Here is a 22,228-nt window from a genome sequence, read left to right on the forward strand (position 1 = left end):
AGAGGCTAAATTTCATGAGATCTTGCAACCAGTGAGGCTTAAGGCTTGGAATTTTAAAGGTCAGCAGGCTTAGCAGGATAGAGCCCAGAGGGTACTGTGCTGCTCTTGGTAAGAAGACAGGCAAAGAACCTGGGGGCATACAGTGTGGAAGTAGCAATTGAAGAAAACATAGGGCAGAGAATGGGGAGATTATTTGCTCTTCTTGGAGCGTGTCCCTGAGGCAATATTCACAGAGACATCTCTCTGAGAATAAAGGAGCTGGCCAGTGCCATTTTTTCCCCCACTACCCACCCCTCCCCCAGCATAAACACAGAGCCACCTGCAGGAAGCAGCACAGCGCAGACAGTGGCTACCTAACTTGCTTACACTAAGCCCTGTATCCTTGTGCTACAATGGAGCTGCCCCTCTCAGTCATGCTAACTTCATCCCAGTGTAGCAGGCCCTTCCCCCAGAAGACCAGCCAAACCCCTCCCCACACCACATCTCTCAATCAGAGAGTTTTGCAGGGCCTCAGTTCCAGTGGAAGTAGTGAGGTCTCATTTCACAAGCAGACCAGGGCATACCTAGTTAAAACTCACCACATTCAGGCCAGGGACCAAACATTGCCCACAGCAGGAAAGGAGAGCCTCTGCAGATGACTACCTGGAAGGATAGAGCAGCCAGAACACAACAGTACAGCATATGCAGCACACACTGGAGACACTCCCTGAAGCACCAGGCTCTGGGCACTACATGACCTCTTCTTCATAAGGCCATTACTTTCAAAAACAGGAGACATAATTGGCTTTTCTGATACACAGAAGCAGGCAGAGACTTAGACGGAATGAGAAGACAGGAATTTATCCCAAATGAAAGAACAAGATAAGGTCATGGCCAGAGATCTAAGCAAAACAGATATAAGTAACATGCCTGATGGAGAATTTAAAGCAACAGTCATAAGGATATTCACTGGACTTGAGAAAAGAATGGAAGACATCAGTGAAACTCTTACCGTAGAGTAAAAGAGTTAAAAAATCATACAGAGATGAAGAGTGCAATAAATGAGATCAGGAACACACTTGATGCAATGAACAGCAGGCTGGAAGAAGCAGAGGAACAAATTAATGACCTAGAGGACAAAATAATGGAAAGCAATGAAGTTACACAAAAGAGAGAATTATGCATAATGAGAATAGACTTAGGGAACTCAGGAACTCTATCAAATGTAATAATGTTTGTATTATAGGAGCCCCAAAAGAGGAAGACAAAACCTCCCTAATCTGGGGAAAGAAACAGGCATCCAGATCCAGGAGGCGCAGAGAACTCTTACAAAATCATCAAAAGCACACCCATACTAAGACATATTGTATTTAAATTTGCAAAATATAGTGATAAAAAAATCTTAAAAGCAGCAAAACAAATCATTAAATTACAAGGGAAAACCCATAAGGCTAGCAGATTTTTCAACAGAAACTTGGCAAGCCAGAAGAAATTGGCATGATATATTCAGAGGGCTGAATGGAAAACATCTGCAGCCAAGAATACTCTATTCAGCAAAGCTGTCATTCAGAATAGAGGAGAGATAGAGTTTCCCAGACAAAAACTGAAGGAGTTTGTGACCTAAACTAAAACAGCCCTGCAAGAAATATTAAAGGGGACTCTGTGAGTGGAAAGGAGAGACCAAAGGTGACAGTATAAAGGCAGGAAAAACAAAAAGCAGCAAAAATGAATATTTCTGTAAAACCAGTCAAGAAACTCACAAAAAGGATATAAAATATAATAACATATATCTAAAATGGGAGGAGAGGAGAAGAAGAATGGGTTCAAATTTAAATGATCATCAGCTTAATATAGACTGTTATATAGAAAAGGTTATATACAAACCTGATGGTAACCATATATCAAAAACCACTAATAAACATACAAAGAATGAAGAGAAAAAAATCCAAATATATCACTAAGGAAAATCAGCAAAACAGGAAAGAGAGATAGACAAGAAAGGATCAGAGAAAAGCTCCAGAAACGATCACAAAACAAGTAATAAAATGGCAATAAATACATAACTATTAATTACCTTGAATGTAAATGGACTAAACACTCCAATCAAAAGACATAGGGTGTCATTGGATAAAAAAACAAGACTCATCTATACACTGCCTACAAGATACTAATTTTAGACCATAAAGACACCTGCAGATTGAAAATGAGGGAATGGAAAAACATTTATCATGCAAATGGGTTTCAAGAGACAGCTGGAGTAACAATACTTATATTGGGCAAACTAGACTTTAAAACAAAGACTGTAACAAGAGACAAGAGCACTATATAATAAAGCGGGCAATACAACAAGAAGATCTAACAATTATAAATATTTATGCATCCAGCATTGGAGCACCTAAATACATAAAACAATTACAAACATAAAGGAACTAGTCAATAATACAACAATAGTATGGAACTTTAACATGTCAATGGTCAGATCATCTAAACAGAAAATCAAGAAGGAAACAATGGTTTTGAATGACACACTGGACCAGATGGACTTAACAGATATATTCAAAACATTCCCTCCTTAAACAGCAGAATACACATTTTTTAAAGTGCACATGGAACATTCTCCAGAATAGAACAAGTATTAGGCTACAAAACAGGCATCAACAAATATAAGAAGCTTGAAGTCATACCATGTACCTTTTCTGACCACAACATTATGAAACAAGTCAACCAGAAGAAAGACTCTGGAAGGACCACAAATACATGGAGGTTAAATAACATGCTACTAAATAATAAAGATTAGAGCAGAGAGATAAGTGACATAGAAACTAAAAAAAAAAAAAACAATAGAACAGATCAATAAAACCAGGAGGTCGTTCTTTGAAAAAATTAATAAAATTGATAAACCTCTAGCTAAATGTATCAAGAAGAAAAGAGAAAGGACCCAAATAAAATCACAAATGAGAGAGGAGAAATAACAACCAATACCACAGAAATACAAACAATTATAAGAGAATATTATGAATATGCCAACAAATTGGATAACCTAGTAGAAATGGATAAATTTCAAAAAACATGCAACCTACCAAGACTGACTCATGATGAAACAGAAAATCTGAACACACCAGTTACTAGTGAAGGAGACTGAATGAGTAAAAAAAAGTTACCAACAAACAAAAATTCAGGACCAGATGGCTTCGCTGGTCAATTATAACAAACATTCAAATAAGAATTAATACAAATCCATACTCTTCCAAAAAACAAGAGGAAAGAGCTCTTCTAAACTTTTTTTTTATGAGGCCAGCATTACTCTGATACCAAAACCAAGGATACCACAAGAAAAGTACAGGCCAATATCCCTGATGAACATAGATGCAAAAATCCTCAACAAATTATTAGCACACCAAAGTCAACAATACAGTAAAAGGATAATACATCAGAAAATAAATAAAAAAATAAGAGGATAATACATCATGATTAAGTGTTATTAATCCAGGAATGCAAGGATGGTTCAACATCCACCAATCAGCCAGTATGATACACTACATTAACAAAATGAAGACTAAATATCATACGATAATCCCTAGATGCAGAAAAAGCATTTGACAAAATTCAACACTTTCAACAAAAGTGGGTATAGAGAGAATGTACCTCAACATAATAAAGTATATATATGACAAGCCCACAAAGAACATCATGCTCAACAGTGAAAAGCTGAAAGCTTCCTCTAAGATCAGAAACAAGACAAGGATGTCCACTTTCACCACCTGTATTCAACATAGTATTGGAAGTCCTACCCAAAGCAGTTAGGCAAGAAAAAGAAATAAAAGGCATCCAAATTGGGAAAGAAGAAATAAAACTGTATTTGCAGATGACATATAGAAATCCTAAAGATCCTATCAAAACCTGTTAGAACTAATAAATGAATTCGGTAAAGTTGTAGGATACAAAATCAATACACAAGGATCGTTGCATTTTTATACACTAATAATGGACTATCAGAAAGAGAAATTAAGAAAAAAATCCCACTTATATTTGCATCAAAAAGAATAAAATACCTAGGAATAAATTTAACCAAGGAGGTAAAAGACCTGTATAGTGAGACCTGTATAATGACATTAATGAAAGAAAGTGAAGAAGACACAAATAAATGGAAAGATATCCTGTGCTCATAGATTTGAAGAATTAATACTTTTAAAATGTCCATACTAGGGGCGCCTGGGTGGCTCAGATGGTTAAGCGTCTGCCTTTGGCTCAGGTCATGATCCCAGGGTCCTGGGATCGAGCCCCACGTCGGGCTCCCTGCTTAGTGGGGGGCCTGCTTCTCCCCCCCCCGTTTCTCCCCCTGCTCATATTCTCTCTATCTCTGTGTCTCGAATGAATAAATAAAAAAATCTTAAAAAAAAAAGTCCATCCTACCCCCCCAAAATAGATTCAGTGTGATCCCTATCAAATTTCTAATGTATTTTTTCACAGAAATAGGACAAACAGTCCTAAAATTTGCATGAAACCATAAAGACCCCAAATAGCCAAAGCAATCTTGAGAAAGGACAAAGCTAGAGGCATCTTGCTCCCATATTTCAAACATAGCTACAGCATATAGCATATACATAGCTATAACAATTAGAACAGTATGGTATTGGCATGGAAATAGACACATGGACCAACAGAACAGAATAGAGAACTTAGAAATAAATCCATGCATGTATGTTCAGTTAATTTACAACATACATACAAGGGGGAGAGGACAGTCTCTTCAATAAATTGGACCAGTATCTTAGACCATACACAAAAGCCAATTTAAAATAGGTTAAACACTTGAACATAAGACCTGAAACCACAAAACTACAAAAAAAATATGAGGTAAGCTTCTTGACATAGGTCTTGGCCATAATTTTTTGAATCTGATGCCAAAAGCAAAACAAAGGAAAGCAAAATAAAACGTCAAACTAAAAAGCTTCTGCATAGTAAAAGGAAAAATCAACAAAATGAAAACCTATTGAATGGGAGAAAATATTTGCAAATCATCTGTCTGATAAGGGGCTAATGTCCAAAATATATGAAAATAGATACATAGCCAAAAAAATCCAATTTAAAAATGAGCAGAAGATCTGAATAGACATTTTCCCAAAGAGGAAATACAAATAACCAACAAGTACACAAAAAGATGCTCTACATCATTAATCATCAGGGAAATGCAAATCAAAATCACAATGAAGTATCACCTCATACCAGTCAGAATGACTATTATCAAAAAGTCTAAAAAAAAAAAAGTCTAGAAATAACAAGGGTTGGCAAGGAGGTGGAGAAAGGGAACCCTTGTGCACTGTTCATGGAAATGTAAATTGCTGTAGCCACTATGGGAAAAAGTATGGATGTTCCTCAAAAATTAAAAATATAGGGGTGCCTGGGTGGCTTAGTAGGTAAAGCGTCCGTCTTCAGCTCAGGTCACGATCCCAGGGTGCTGGGATCGAGTTCGGCATCGGGCTCCTTGCTCAAGGGGAACCTGCTTCTCCCTCTCCTCCCAGTTTAATGCTCGCTCTCTCTTTCTAATAAATAAATAAAATCTCAAAAAAAAATTAAAAATAGGGGCACCTGGGTGGCTCAGTCAGTTAAGCGTCTGCCTTCAGCTCAGGTTATGATGCCAGGGTCCTGGGATCAAGCCCTGCATTGGGCTCCCTGCTCAGTGGGGAGCCTGCTTCTCCCTCTGCCCCTCCCCCTCCCTCTGCTTGTGCTTTCTCTCTCTCTCTCTCTCTCTCAAATAAATAAATAAAATCTTAAAAAAAATAAAGTGTTTTTAAAAAATTAAAAATAGAGCTACCACATGATCCAGCAATTCTACCTCTCAGTATTTATCTGAAGAAAATGAAAACTAACTTGAAAAGACATATGTACCTCCATGTTCACTGCAGCATTTATTTACAACTGCCAAGATATGGAAACAACCTTAGGTCCATCAGTAGATGAATGGTTAAAAAAAATCATGGTGTATATATATAGTGGAATATTCTTCAGTCATAAAAAAGAATGAAATCGTTCCATTTGTGACCTTGAGGGCATTATGCTAAGTGAAGTAAATCAGAGAAAATTACTGTATGATCTTTCTTGTAGGTGAAATCTAAAAACAAATAAAACAAAGCTCATAGATAAAAGATAGGTGGTTGCTAGAGGCAGGGGGTGGGGAATTGGAGAAATGGGTGAACCTTTTTTGGTTTTTTTGCTTTTGTTTTCAGAATAAATAAATTGAAATAAAATTTTTTTCATATCTATAAAAAAAGAATTAACCATCAACAGACTCACATTTACATAAGGATGAAAGTTTTAAAAAATGTTTTTATTTTTTTTTTTATTTTTATTTATTTTTTTTTTTTTAAAGATTTTATTTATTTCTTTGACAGAAAGAGACACAGCGAGAGAGGGAACACAAGCAGGGGAGTGGGAGAGGGAGAAGCAGGCTTCCCGCGGAGCAGGGAGCCCGATGGGGGGCTCGATCCCAGAACCCTGGGATCATGACCTGAGCCGAAGGCAGACGCTTAACGACTGAGCCACCCAGGCGCCCCTTAAAAAATGTTTTTAATGAGAGAAAATTCATATAACATAAAATTCACCATTTTTAACCATTTTTCAGTATACAATTAATTGGTTTTTAGTATATTCACAATGTTGTGCAACAAGCACCACTATCTAATTTCAGAAAATACCTATCACTCCAAAGAGATACCACATACCTCTCAATTCCCTTCTTCCTCTATCCCTTGGCAACCACTAAACTACCTTCTTTCTCTATGGATGTGACTGTTCTGGACATTTCATCCGAATGAAATCATACAATATATGGCTCTTTGTGTCTGGCTTCTTTCACTTAGCATAATATTTTCAAGGTTCATCCATGCTGAAACATGCAGGATTACTTTATTTTATGAACGAATAATATTACATTGCATGGTATATTAGTTACTTAACCTGCTATAACAAAATACCACAGACTGGATGGCTTAAATAACAGAAATTTATTTTCTTACAGTCCTGGAGGCTAGAAGTCCAAGATCAAGGTGCTATATGGCTTGTAGGCAGCTGTGTCCTTGCGTGACCTCTTTTCTGTGCATACACAGAAAGGGAGCTCTGATGTCTCTTCCTCTTTTTATAAGGATACCAACTCTATAGGATTAGGGCCCCACCCTTAGGACTTCATTTAACCTCCCTAAAGGTCCCATTTCCAAACAGTCACTTTGGAGATTAAGGGTTCAACATATAAATTCTGAGGAGGACACTATTCAGTCCATAACAGTTGGATATACCAAATCATGTTTCTCCATTCAGAGTTGATGGACATTTTGGTTTCTACTTTTTTTTAATATTTTATTTTTAAGTAATCTCTATACCCAGTGTGGGGCTTGAACTCACAACATTGAGATCAAGGGTCACATGCTCCACCAACAGAGCCAGCCAGGTGCCCCTGATTCTACTTTTTGACCATTACAAATAATGCTGTTGTGAACATTCATGCACTGGCTTTTGTGTGGATATGGTTTCAGTTCTCTTGGTTATATACCTTTGAATGGAATTGCTGGGTCATAGGGTAATTTTATGTTTAACTTTTTGAGGAACTACCAAACTTTACACAATGGCTGCACCACTTTGCCTTCCCACCAGCAATGTATGATGTTTCCAATTTCTCCACACCCTTACCAATACTTGTTATTGTCTTTTTTTTTTTTTTAACATAGCCATTCTAGTGGGTATGAAGTGGTATTTCATTGTGATTTTGGTTTTGGTTTATATTTCCCAAAAGAATATGATGTTGAACATCTTTTCATATGCTTATTGGCCATGTGTAATCTTTGGAGAAATATCTATTCAAGTTGTTTGCCCATTTTTAAATTGGGTTGTTTGTCCCTTTGTTGTTTAATTGTACTTTATATATTGTGGATGCTAGATTCTTATCAGGTGTATGATTTGCACTTATATTCTCTAATTCTGTAGGTTGTCTTTTCACTTTTTTTATAATATCCTTTGATACAAAAAGTTTTTTTTAATTTGGATAAAATCCAGTTTACTGATTTTTCTGTTGTTGTTTATGGTCTTGGTGTCATATCTAAGAATCCACTGCCAAATCCAAGCTCATTAAGATTTACTCCTATGCTTTCCTCTAAGAGTTTTATAGTTTTAGTTCTTAAATGTATGTTTGTGATCCATTTTGAGTTGATATTTTATATGTGTTGTGAAATAAGATTCCAAATTCAGTCTTTTCCATGTGGCTATCCAGTTGTTTAAGCACCATTTGTTGAAGAGACTGTTCTTCTCCCATTCGGTGGTCTTGGCACCCTTGTTGAAAATCAATTGGCCATAGATGTGTGGGTTTATTTCTGGACTCTTGATCCTGTTCTGTTGATCTATATATCACTTCTTATGCTGGTACCACACTGTTTTAGTTAATGTAGCTTTGTATCAAGTTTTAAAATCAGGAAGTGTGAAGTCTCATATTTTGTTCTTTTTTAGTATTATTTTGGAATTCATTCAACCTGTAAATCTATTTGGGGAGTATTGCCATCTTAACAATATTAAGTCTTCCAATCCATAAACACAGGATGACTTTCAATTCTTTAGGTCTTCTCTATTTTCTTACAATAATGTTTTGTAGTTTTCAGTGTAAAAGTCTTACAGTTTCTTGGTTAAGTTTAATCCTAAGTATTTTATTCTTTTTGATGCTATTATAAATGAATTGTTCCCTTAATTTCATTTTCGATGATTCATTGATAGAGGCTAGAAGAATTTTGAGAAGTATGATACAGAAAGCAAAAATTATCTTGAACAGACTTTGTAGAAATCTGAATTTGGAGGATGCTGTAGGGGAGGGTTTAGAAGGAAATAAGGAGCATGTTATTAGAAACTGGAAGAAAGGAGGTGCTTGTTATCTACTGGAAGAAAGCTTAGTGAAATGGTCTTCTGTGGTCAAGTGGAAAGCAGGACTTTTAAGTGATGATTCTGGTTATGTAGCTAAGGAGATTTCCAAAGTGTTGAAGGTGAGGCCTGATTTTTTTTCTTGCTACTTATAATAAAACACGAGACAAGGAAGAGAAAGTGAAGAAAAAATTATTAAATATAAAGAAATCAATACTTGATGATTTTGAAAATTCTGTATCTCTAGATGACAAAAGAGTTTAATGAAAGAGGGCTGTCGGACCCTCAAAATTCTACTGGCAAGAGGCATTGTGATAAAACTACTTAGCTGCCCACATGTGCTACATTTTATGAAAAAGGAAGGATGACTTAGAGGGTAAAACCAAGAGCCCAGGGCGCCTGAGTGGCTCAGTCAGTTAAACATCTGCCTTCGGCTTGGGTCATGATCCCGGAGTCCTGGGATGGAGTCACACGTCAGGCTCCCTGCTTGGTGGGGAGTCTGCTTCTCCCTCTGCCCTCACCCCGCTCTCATGCTCTCTCACGTGCACGCTCTCTCTCTCAAATAAATAGGTAAAATCTTAAAACAAACAACAACAACAAAAACCAAGAGCCCAGAGGTTGGACCAGAGAGCTGAGAGGATTATTTCTAGGATTGGAACTCCCAGTATTTTCCCAACTGGACTTCAGAATTGCTGTGAACCTTTTTCTACCTTCCTTTTCTGCACATACACCCCTTATCTGGAATGTCTGTGATCCTTTCCCTGGCCCACTATTGTATATTGGGTGTGTTGGGGTAAGGTAACTTTTCTCTAGGAGTGGAATTGCTGGATTATATAGTTAGATGTTTATATACCTGTGTATATAGCCTTTAGTTTCACAGGTCTATAGATGGAAAGGAATTGTGCCCCAGTAACTTAATGTATTACATCCAGGGCCTGATTTAGATGATAATATTTTGGACTTCAGAGCCAATGCTATAATGAGTTTCTTGGAAGCCTTGGGAATTGAATATATTTTGCATGCGGGAGCACATGAGTCATTGAGGGCCAGTGGGAGGATTGTAATGGATAAACTCTAAGGTGGCCCCTCTGTGATTCTTACCTCTTAGTGTTCACACCTTTGTGGAATCTGCTGCCTTTGAGTGTGACTTGCTTCAGACCAACAGATGATGGTAAAAATGATGAGATGTCACTCCCATGAATGTGTTATGTTATATAAGCTTCTGTTTTGCTAGCTGACTAGCTCTCAGTCTTTCTTGCTGGCTTTGAAGAGGAAAGCTGCTGTGACTCCTACAGCTACAAGAAACTAGATGCTTCTAAAAACACACAAAAGGAGAAGTAGATCCTTTCCTAGTTGAACCTCTACATGAGAACCTAGCTGTGGCCAACACCTTGATTGCAACTTTGTGAGATCCGAAGTAGAGGACTAGCTAAGCCATTCTTGGGACTTCTGACCCAAAATCTGTAAGATAATAAATGTGTGTTGTTTGAAACTGCTAAGTTTGTGATACATTTTTTTGTGTAACACAGAAAACCAAAACAATTCTTAAAAAGCTAAGAATACATTTAACCATATAATCAGACAATCCACTCCTAGAAAAGGAAATGTATGTTCAAAAAACTCTTTAAAAAATTTTTTTTTAGATTTTATTTATTTATTTGACAGAGAGAGACACAGCGAGAGAGGGAACACAAGCAGGGGGAGTGGGAGAGGGAGAAGCAGGCTTTCCCGCTGAGCAGGGAGCCCGATGTGGGGCTCGATCCCAGGACCCTGGGATCATGACCTGAGCCGGAGGCAGACGCTTAACCGACTGAGCTACCCAGGTGCCCCAAAAACCTTTTAATACAGTAACGTGCAGACCAGCTTTACATGTGCCAAACTGAAAACAATCCAAATGTCCATGAAAAGGTAAATGGATAAACAAATTATGAAACAATGGAATACTTGCTAGGAATAAATTGCTGACACACAATTACGTGGATGAATCTCAAAATGATCATGCTGAATGAGGAAGCTGACAAAATAAATACCATGATTCCATTTATATGAAACTCTACAAAACAAAAACTAAACTATAGTGACAGAAAGCACATTTGTTGTCACTTGGAGATGGTGGATCAGGCACGGGCAGAAGGGAAGGATTACAAAGGTCATGAACTTTTGGGGGTGATGGATATGTTCATTATATTGACTGATCTGTGGCTTCATGTTTGTATACATAGGTGAATTTACCAAATTATACACTTTAAATATGAATGGTTTATTGTATATCAATTATTCTTAAGTAAAGCAGTTTTTAAAATGTATTTGCCACTTGCACATGTTTTTTCTCACAAATAATTATACTCAAAGAAAACACAGTCTAGTCATCATAGAATGGGCCTTGTTACTCATCCACTCATTCTCAAAACTTTCTCAATATCTGTTAGTGTCTGTGGGAAATACAAATATGAATCTTTTATACTAATGAAGCATATAATCTGATAAACTAGTTAGGCAGGCTTTGGAAATCATAAACAATTATTTTTTTATATTGTTTTCACAAAGATCCTTACCAGAAGCCAATCCCTCCCAGTGACTACGTGTCAGCTGCTCCATACAGCTCAGAACCTTGCTCCACACGTCGTCAAACACATGAGCAAGGACATCCTCTTTCATGCAGTAAAATGGAGCAATGGGAGGGTACCCTAATTTCTGTTTCTCTGGAGCTGCTTGTAATTTCTTTCCTTGAAACCCCTCTTCCCTGTAACAGAAGCAAATAAGACTTCATGATTATTCTTTACTGAGTGTTCACCACTGTCCTTTGTGCTTCTTAAGGAGTGTGAGTTGTGTGCCCTTTCCCACCACTGGCTCAACATATGTATGTTAGCAGATGTGCTAAGCTGCCTTGTGACCTAAGGGAGTTCTCAACAGAGGAGACTGAATTTCCCTTTTTACTCCCACCTCACCCCACTACTCTGCCAAAAAAAAAAAAAAAATAGAACAAGAAAAGAAGACTGAGACTCACTGTATATTTTTTAGCTTTAAACAGATAAACATTGTCAATTGTGCAATAAGCTATGACAAGCATACAGAAATAATCTTTTTTTTTTTTTTTTTTTTTTTTTTTAAAGATTTTATTTATTTATTTGAGAGAGAGAATGAGAGACAGAGAGCATGAGAGGGAGGAGGGTCAGAGGGAGAAGCAGACTCCCTGCCGAGCAGGGAGCCCGATGCGGGACTCGATCCCGGGACTCCAGGATCATGACCTGAGCCGAAGGCAGTCGCTTAACCAACTGAGCCACCCAGGCGCCCAGAAATAATCTTTTTGTTGTAATTGGATACCATTTAGGTTAATATTAACATCTAATAATGGGCATATAACTGTGCCGCATAAATACCTGAGGCAATGAATCATTAGGAAAATAGTATACTTTTACTAATCCAAATAAACGTTTGGTAATTGGCTGGAAAGGGAAAGGAGGGGAGCCCAACAGCATAAGAAGCTACTCGGAGGCTCTTCTGGAGACCATGTATCTTGTCTGTAGGCCAGAAACTCTCAGCTAGCCAAGTCTTCTCTTCTCTGTCAGGGAGTACCAATAGCCCCAGTATTTGGTGGGCAAAACTCTAACTGACAGATGTACTTACTATGATGAATGTATTATAAAGTAAGACAAAGCAAATTCTGGAACACTTGAGGTATGAAGAAATATTTTAAGGCCTCTACACTGAAAATTATCCCTAGGGTAGCAGAGGTCTCAAGAATTAAATGGGAAGCTATAAGCAGGAAAGAAGGATGCTCAGATGTTTATACAGGGCAACTAAAGTCTTTCTCCTCTTCTCCTTTCCCCAGGAAGAGCTGGCCTGGCATTAAGTGGGGGAGAAGGCTGATTAGTATTAATTGTATTTAAATTTATGTTTCTTTTTATAGGAGATAACACTTTCATATGATGAAAAAAATTCAAATTATACAGAAGGAAATGTATGTATGTAGTGAAAAATAAGTTTATATATCTCTGTCCCGCAGTTACCATTCCCAGAAGCCAACATTATACTTTGGTCCAGAGAAATAGTTACATTATACACTGTGCTACACCTTGGTCTTTTACTTAACAATGTAACTGGCCCTTGATCCATATTAATACAGATCAATATGCCTCTTAAAAAATAGCTGCAAAGTATTCCATTGGATATACCATAGCATATCTAACTGGCCAGTTACTGACCAACCAACCTTTTGTTTTTATAGTCAGTACTGCTTTAATATCCTTGTATGTAGTTCTTTGGCTACATGGCTATTATATCTGTAGGATAAATTCCTATAAACAGAATTATTGAGTAAAAGGGTATATGCTTCCAACTGGAAAGATACTGCCCACTTTCCTCTAAAGAGGAAAAATCTCCAGTGTTGGAAAATATATGCCTTTTTGTCCCATTCAAGGAATTATCAAACTTCTTTTTTTTTTTCTCTGCCAGTCTGACAGATAAAATAGTATCTCATTATAATTTTAATTTGCATTGCTAATTGTGAATGAGATTGAATTTTATTTCCTTTATTTAAAATCCATTTTCTTGGGGCACCTGGGTGGCTCAGTCAGTTAAGCGTCTGCCTTTGGCTCAGGTCATGATCCCAGGGTCCTGGGATCGAGCCCCTCATCAGGCTCTCTGCTCAGTGAGGAGCCTGCCTCTTGCCTCTCCCTCTGCCCCTCCTCCCCGCTCGTGCTCTCTTGTGCATGCTCTCTATCTCATTCTCTCAAATAAATAAATAAATAAAATCTTTAAAAAAATAATAATAAAATCCATTTTCTTGGGGCGCCTGGGTGGCTCAGTCCGTTCAGCATCCAATTCAGTTTCAGATGAGGTCATGATCTCAGGGTTGTGGGACTAAGACCCATGTAGGGCTCCACACTCAGTGCAGAAGGAAGTCTGGTACGTGGAAGCAATAGGAATTTGTATCAACTAAGCATATGAACTCTGGATACCTGAGAAGTAATAGGAAATAAATAACCAAGTGACATAAATCTAATTATAAGGTAATATTGGCAGTATACTTTTATTTTTTCTAAAGTATATTGATTTAGGAAAATCAATATACTTTTTCTAAAGTATAGTTCTAAAATATATTGATATTAATAAACAAAATAGGAGGGGAGTAAAAAGCTTGAAAGACATAATACTCACATATCAGTGTGGTCGAATGCTAGGTATTCCTCTATTATTCCTTCAGAGAAGATTACACAGTCTTCCTCTTCTCTTTCCATAGAATACAAGCTAGGGGATTTGGCAATGGAAGATGCTTTATGAGCATAAGAAGATGAAAAATGTAACTTCTTTCCCCTAATGCCAAATCTGGGAGGGGAAAAAGCAAATATTGATTATGTACAACATCAACAGTTCTTAGAGCAACTCAGTCATACAAGTTTCAGCTCAAAATCCATTGTCTTGCTGACACCTTTCTGAACTACTCTAAGCCTTAATATCTAGTATTTCTCACAACAGGAAGAATAAACACTAATCATAAACCTACTCTCCCTACGTGTATTATGCAGTATTAAATACTGCTTGCTATCTTTTCAGATGCAACAGCTAGAGCTATAAGAAAAGTTTTAAAAAATCTAATAACCAGTCAGAATAGCTAGTATCAAAAAGACAAGAAATAATTAGTGTTGGGACGCCTGGGTGGCTCAGTCGGTTAAGCGTCTGCCTTCGGCTTAGGTCATGATCCCGGGGTCCTGAGATCGAGTCCTGCAGCTGGCTCTCTGCTCGGCGGGGAGCCTGCTTCTCCCTCTCCCTTTGCCTGCCACTCCCCCTGCTTGTGCTCTCTCTCTCTCTCTGACAAATAAATAAAATCTTAAAAAAAAAAAATAGTGTTGGCAAGGAGGTGGAGAAAAGGGAACCCTTGTGCACTGTTGGTGGGAATGTAAATTGGTGCAGCCACTATGGAAAACAGTACAGAGGTTCCTCAAAAAATCGAAATACTACATGACCCAGTAATTCCACCATTATTTACCTGAAGAAAATGAAAACATTAATTTGAAAAGATATATGCACTCCTATGTTTACTACAGCATTATTTACAATAGCCAAGATATGGAAGCAACCTAAGTATCCACAGATAGATGAATGGATAAAGAAGATGTAGTATATATACGCAATGGAATATTACTCAGCCATAAAAAGACTGAAACTTGCCATTTGCTACAACATGGATGGATCTAGAGGGTATAATGCTAAGTGAAATAAGCCAGACAGGAAAAGACAAATACCATATGATTTCACTTAAATTTGGAATCTAAAAACCAAGACAAATAAACAAACAAAACAGAAACAGAAATAAATACAGAGGACAAACTGGTGGTTGCTCAAGAGAATGGGATTGGCCAAAAAGGTAAAAGGTATTAAGAGGTACAGACTGCCAATTACGGAATAAGTTAGTCATGAAGTTGAGAAGTATGGCATAGGGAATGTAGTCAATAATACTGTAATAACTTTGGTGGCAGATAGTAACTACACTTACCGTGGTGAGCCTTTTGTAATGTATGTAATTGTCAAATCACTATGTTGTACACCTGAAACTAATATTTTATATTCAACTCTCCCTCAATTAAAAGTTAATGAAAAAATTAAGAATATTTATTAAGAATTACAACTTTCAGGTACCTCAGGAGGTTATATGCTTATTTCCAGTAACTCCATCATTGTCAAATGCATATTCCTTAAGGGCAGGATTTACTTTGGAGAAAGCCAGTCAAATCTGAGCAATAATTTTTTAAAATGGCTCTGTTTAACCAAATATTAGATTTAACCAATGTATATTTTGTGTTATTCTTCACACTTTTTTGTACCTTAGGTATTTTTTAATGGAAAAAAAAAGAATAAATTTGTGGCACTTTTCAGCAAGGCTAGTGGGAAAATCTTATTAGAAGACATTTTAGAAATATGAATTAGAAGTTTTAAAATAAATATACCTGTTGATTCATTCATTCAGTGATTTTCTTTGTAGGGATTTCCTTCAAGTATATGACCTACAAGATTTAGTTATAAAAATTATACTATAGAATTGTTTACAATTGCCAAATATGAAAACTAGCCCAACTGTTCCAAAATACACAGTTGGGGATTGGTTGTTTAAATAATGGTATATTCATGCAATGGAACATTATGAGATCATTAAATTAATGTGGGAGAAAATGGAAGATGCCCACAATAAAATGGTAAGTATAAAAAGATTACAAATATGTAGTTTTATAAAACTATATACATATGTGGCAGAGAAAGCTAGATGCCCCCCAGTATCCATTCTCCACTTCTTTCCTAGTAAATCATACCAACTTAATTCAGGAGAGCAATACATTCATCTCAAAGACTGCATTTTCCATTACCTTATAGTCAAATGTAACTAATGAGATATGAGCAGACTTGTTTTGTGGGATGCTAGGAAGGTTGTTTAAAGAGAAGTGGCTTGGCTGTAAGGAGTGCCCTTTTGCCCTTCTGCCTTTCCTTTCTGCTACCTGAGAAGTGTTTGGAACTCTTACCAGCCATCTTGGACCATGAAGAAGACTTAAAGAAAAACATCCTGATTTAGCATGGTGTAGCAAAAAGATGAAAAGAGTCTAAGACCCTGAAAACACCATGCCACCACCATGCTACCTTTAGATACTATTCCTCCAGACTTCTTTTAAAACAGAAATAGACTAGGGGTGCCTGGGTGGCTCAGTCAGTTAAGTGTCTTCCTTCGGCTCATGTTGTGATCCTCGGGTCCTGGGATTGAGTCCCACATCAGGCTCCCTGCTCAGCGTGGAGTCTGCTTTTCCCTCTCCCTGTGCCTTTCCCCCTGCTCCTGCTTGCTCTCTCCATCTCACTCTCTCTCAAATAAATAAATAAAACCTTTTTAAAAAAATAAAAATAAAACCAATAAACTTATGTAAGCCATTAAATAAAGTGTACAGTTCATAGGAAGTGGTTGGAAAGGTATGTGGCTAGACTGCAGAAATTTGTGTATTAACTTGGGCTAATTGTTAGCAATAGAAAGTAAAGTTTTTTTTTTTTTTAAGATTTTATTTATTTATTTGACAGAGAGAGTTAGTGAGAGCAGGAACACAAGCGGGGGTGTGGGAGAGGGAGAAGCAGGCTTCCCACCGAGCGGGGATCCCGATGTGGGGCTCAATCCCAGGACCCTGGGACCATGACCTGAGCTGAAGGCAGACACCTAATGACTGAGCCACCCAGGCACCCAAAAGTAAAGTTTTTAAGAAGGGGAATGACAATATCCTTGCTTTAGAAGATCGCTGTAGTGGGGTCCCTGGGTGGCTTAGTTGGTTAAGTGTCTGACTCTTGATTTTGGCTCAGATCATGATCTCAGGGTCACGAGATCTCCTGCATTGGGCTCCATGCTCGGTGAGGAGCCTGCTCAGGACTTTTTCTCTCCCTCTCTCTCTGCCCCTCCCCTCACCCCCAACCCCTGCTCCCTCGCTTGCTCTCTCTCTCTCTAAAAAAGAAAAAGAAGAAGATTGCTGTGGTGGTGATGAAAAAGATAATGTACATCTGACTCTTGGTTTCGGCTCAAGTCATGGTCTCCTGGGTAGTGAGACTAAGCCCCTGGTTGTTTCCAGATATCCTGTCTATTGTGAATAATGGTGCAGTGAACATGGATATGCAAATATCTCTTTCAGATCCTGCCTTTTTTTTTTTTTTTTTTTTTTGGATATATATAGCTGGGAATGGGATTGCTGGATCACATGATAATTCTATTTTTAATCTTTTAAGCAACTCCCATACTGTTTTTCACAGTGGCCACACCATATTACATTTCCACTAAAAGTGCACAAAGGTTCCAATTTCTCTGCATCTTTGCCAATACTTACTATTTTCTGCTCTGTTGATAGTGGCCATCCTGATGGATGTGAGGTGATACCTCATTGTGGTTTTGATTTGCATTTTTCTTATGATTAGTGATGTTGAGCATCTTTTCATAATATGCTTGTTGACCATATATGTATCTTTGGAGAATTGTGTATTCTAGTCCTTTGTTCATTTTTTAATTGGGTTATTTTGTTGTTGTTGAGTTGCAGAAGTTCCCTTTATATCCTGGATATTAACCCCTTAGACTTGCAAATATTCTCCTCCATTCCACAGGTTGTCTTTTCAGTGCATTGACTGTTTCTTTTGATGCTCAAAAATTTTTAAGTTTGATATAGTCCCATTTGTTTATTTTTGCCCTTGTTGCCTATGCTTTTAGTGTCATATCCAATAAATCATTGCCAAATCCAATGTCCTGAAGCTTTTCCCCTGTTTTATTCTAGGGGTTGTATAGTCTTAGGTCTTACATTTAGGTCTTTAATCTGCTTTGAGTTAATTTCTATATATGGTGCAAGGTAAGGTTCCAAATTCATTCTTTTGCATCTGGGTACCTAGTTTTCCCAGCACCATTTTTTTTAAATTTAATTTTAATTTTTTTTATTATTATGTTATGTTAATCACCATACATTACATCATTAGTTTTTGATGTAGTGTTCCATGATTCATTGTTTGCATATAACACCCAGTGCTCCATGCAGAACGTGCCCTCTTTAATACCCATCACCAGGCTAACCCATCCCCCTACCCCCCTCCCCTCTAGAACCCTCAGTTTGTTTCTCAGAGTCCATAGTCTCTCATGGTTTGTCTCCCCCTCTGATTCCCCCCTTTATTTTTCCCTTCCTACTATCTTCTTCTTTTTTCTTAACATATAATGTATTATTTGTTTCAGAGGTACAGGTCTGTGATTCAACAGTCTTACACAATTCACATTTTTTTTTTAAGATTTTATTTATTTATTTGACAGACAGAGACACAGTGAGAGAGGGAACACAAGCAAGGGGAGTGGGAGAGGGAGAAGCAGGCTTCCTGCTGAGCAGGGAGCCCAATGCGGGGCTTGATCCCAGGACCCTGAGATCATGACCTGAGCCGAAGGCTGACGCTTAACGACTGAGCCACCCAGGCGCCCCCCCAGCACCATTTGTTGAAGAGTGTCCTTTCCCCATTGTGTAGTCTTGGCACACTTGTTGAAAGTCATTTAGCCATTTACACAAAGGTTTCTCTATTCTGTGCTCTCTACTCCTTTAGTGGTGTTCAAGGATTATAATTCTGCATATAGTCATACACTTTAACATCTTAGTAGGTATTATAGTTAGCTAATTTTTGCTGAGATATGTATTTAAACTAAAGGTAGACAGCTCTTTATGCTAACTTGAAACAGTAAAGTGCATAATTTTTTTCAAGTGGAAATGTCCTTAAAGTCATATTCTCATGGTCCTTTTTTGCCTGTGTTTTCTCCTTATGCTGCCACCATCTTCTATTATTTTATGCTCCTGGAATTCCATTTTGACCTAGACACCAATATTTGTTTTGATTGATAACATTGTTTTGCAACCATAATATCAATGTATACATTAATTCATTTTCATATCATTTGGTATCATATAAATATGTTATGCTTTAATTTAGTAAAAAAAACATTGAATACAGGCGCCTGGGTGGCTCAGTCGGTTAAGCGTCTGCCTTCGGCTCAGGTCATGATCCAGGGTCCTGGGATTGAGTCACGCGTGGGCTCCCCTGCTCAGCGGGGAGTCTGCTTCTCCTTCTGCCTCTGCCTGCCGCTCTGCCTACTTGTGCTCTCTCTATCTCTCTGTCAAATAAATAAAATCTTAAAAAAAAAAAAAAAAAAACATTGAATGCTAACCATGTTGTAATCACTGTGCTAGGTGTTAAGAAATACAAAGAAGAAAATACTGTATTTTTGTCTTTTTTATTGTACCACTCTTCTCTGGCCCAAGAACTCAAGAATAGAAACTGGGCCAAATACCTGTTTTAGTACATTTGACAACTTAAAGAAAGCCAGTTGGGAGGATTAATGAATAAGAGAGAGAATGACAGAAGACAATGATAGAGATATAGGCTTAAGTCAGCTTATGATATAATTTTACATTTTTATCTTAAATTCAGTGGGAAGCTATTGAAAATTTTTAAGAGGGAGACAGAAAGGATCAACCCTTATTTTTTTTAAAGATTTTTAAAAATTTTATTTATTTGAGAGAGAGAGAGAGCAAAGAGGAGAGGCAGAGGGAGAGGGAGAAGCAGACTCCCCACTGAGCAGGGAGCCCGAAGCGGGGCTTGATCCCAGGACCCTGGGACCATGACCTAAGCCAAAGGCAGATGCTTAACTGACTGAGCCACCCAGGCACCCCGATCAACCCTTAATCTTAAAAGGAAAATCTGATATAATGTTGAGTGGCAAGAATGGATATAATTTGAAATATTATTTTTGTAGAAAGTCTCAGTCATTTATAAACCTCATTTTATGGTAAATTGATTTGTTAAACTGAAAAAAAAATCAAAATTAATTCATATCACATTTTTCCATACCTCCTACAGCAAAAAGTGGTAAAATAGCAGCAGCACCAAGTTATAGACCTTCACTACCCAAATTTTCAAGGATTAGCCTCTCAACAGAAGCAGTTCTCCTTAAATTTCAGCTCATTCTTTGTCTTGAAGAAAAAATTAAAGATGGGGCTGGAACATCCTGCTGTAACCACAAGGCAAGGATACAGTCAAAACAAAAACAAAGGAACTAGCTTGACATGGCCAAGTTGTAACAATTTGAGCAACAATAATAATTATGATTAAAATATATAAATATTTTTATTTTTTTTATTTTTTTTAAAAGATTTTATTTATTTATTCATGAGAGAGAGAGAGAGGCAGAGGCAGAGGGAGAAGCAGGCTCCCCACGGAGCAGGGAGCCCGATGCGGGACTCGATCCCAGGACCCTGGGATCATGACCTGAGCCGAAGGCAGATGCTTAACCGACTGAGCCAAATGCTCTGAGTTCAAATGGTACTCAAGAAAATAACACATATGGACAAAGTAGTGGTTACATGAAAGTAAATATCATGGATTATATTTGTTATTGCTTTCCATAAGCAGTGGTATGCTAATAAAGCTGGATAATTTGTTTCATCTAGGTATATGTCTGTGTATGAAGTATAGATAGATGTTTATCTGTATCGTAAATGAAAGTAATAATTGAAAACTGTAGGCAAATAGTCCAGAAAAGCAAATCCAAAAATAAGAAGGGCTTATCAGGAGTGGGGTAGCAAGTGGAAAGGAAAGAAAGGAAGTTTACAGTATGTTGCAGAAAGATTTAGTCAGATATCCTAAAAAAAGAGGGGCTAAATTTCTCAGGCTTGATTACTTATTTCCTTGGAGATGAGTGTCTAAGTGGAACTACTACTTATAAAATAATAAGGCATATATAAATTTTATCCTACATCAGGTAAATATATTAATGACATGACATGAGTTATGTAATTTTGGTCAGTAAGAATTAAAGAATATGTCATTTCCGTGGAAGACATTAGTTTGTAAAAATCTGGAAGTTACATAAAAAGAGTAAACTTAAAAAGGCTTATTGATGTAATACATGAAGTTTAAATTTAAAAAGAAAGCTCAGCCTAGTGATAAGAAACTTGAATTTAAATCCTTTGAGAAAAGTAAACAAATCCCATTCGCTGACTTATTTAGTTGATAACCCAGGTCCTGTAATCATAACTGGCCCAATGCAGTAATGTTTTACTTTGTGGTCTTTTGAAATGACTCCCAAGTCCAAAAAGGCATCAAAACTACTGCTACTAAAACTCTTAGAAGGTGATTCAAATAAGTAAAACTACAGTCTTGGGGAAAAAATTAGGAATAACAACAAAAAAAAATTAAAACAATGATGTTTTACAATAGATTTAAGGGTAAACATAAGTTTTGAAATAATCCTATTTAGGTTTTTAAAAAATGTTTTTATTTAAATTCCAGTTAGTTAACATACAGTGTGATAATAGTTTCAGGTGTACAGTATAGTGATTCAACACTTCCATACGTCACCTGGTGCTCATCACAAAAGCACTCCTTAATCCCTATCACCTATTTCACCCATCCCCTGCCAACTACCCTTTGGTAATCATCAGTTTGTTCTTTATAGTTAAGAGATTCTCTTTGTTTTGTTTTGTTTTTTAAATTCCACATATGAGTGAAATCATATGGTATTTGTCTTTCTCTTAGTTCACTCAACATTATACTCTCTAGATCCATCCATGGCAAGATTTCATTCCTTTTTATGGTTGAGCAATATTCCAGTGTGTGTGTATGTGTGTGTGTGTGTGTGTGTGTGTGTGTGTGTGTGTGTGTATACCACATCTTCCTTAGCCATTCATGAGTTGATGGACACTTGGGCTGTTTCCATAAGTTGGCTATTGTAGATAATGTTGCTATAAGCGTCAGGGTGCATGTATCCCTTTCAATTAGTAGTTTTGTATTCTTTGGGTAAATACTTAGTAGTATGATTGCT

The 22,228-nt window shown here is 37.3% G+C and overlaps 2 protein-coding genes across 14 annotated transcripts in view; one reads left to right on the top strand and one right to left on the bottom strand.

Moving 5' to 3' along the window:
• Positions 1-10,366, top strand: part of DNAJC9 (DnaJ heat shock protein family (Hsp40) member C9) — a 41,647-nt gene extending 31,281 nt beyond the window's left edge. The window contains exon 5 of the mRNA XM_078077604.1: positions 9,983-10,366. Within this exon, the coding sequence (XP_077933730.1) occupies positions 9,983-10,015 (33 nt within the window). The 3' untranslated portion in view covers positions 10,016-10,366. The remainder of the gene's footprint in view (positions 1-9,982) is intronic.
• The window catches only part of FAM149B1 (family with sequence similarity 149 member B1), a 77,524-nt gene that overhangs the window by 24,565 nt on the left and 30,731 nt on the right, over positions 1-22,228 (bottom strand). For all 13 annotated transcript variants that reach the window (XM_036114155.2, XM_036114154.2, XM_078077589.1 and 10 more), the window contains 2 exons: positions 14,035-14,202; positions 11,430-11,617 (listed from right to left, as the gene is read on the bottom strand). In XM_036114155.2, coding sequence (XP_035970048.1) covers positions 11,430-11,617; positions 14,035-14,202 — 356 coding nt within the window. The remainder of the gene's footprint in view (positions 1-11,429; positions 11,618-14,034; positions 14,203-22,228) is intronic.

The sequence above is a fragment of the Halichoerus grypus genome, chromosome 7, assembly GCF_964656455.1.
Source record: "Halichoerus grypus chromosome 7, mHalGry1.hap1.1, whole genome shotgun sequence".
NCBI lineage: Eukaryota > Metazoa > Chordata > Mammalia > Carnivora > Phocidae > Halichoerus > Halichoerus grypus.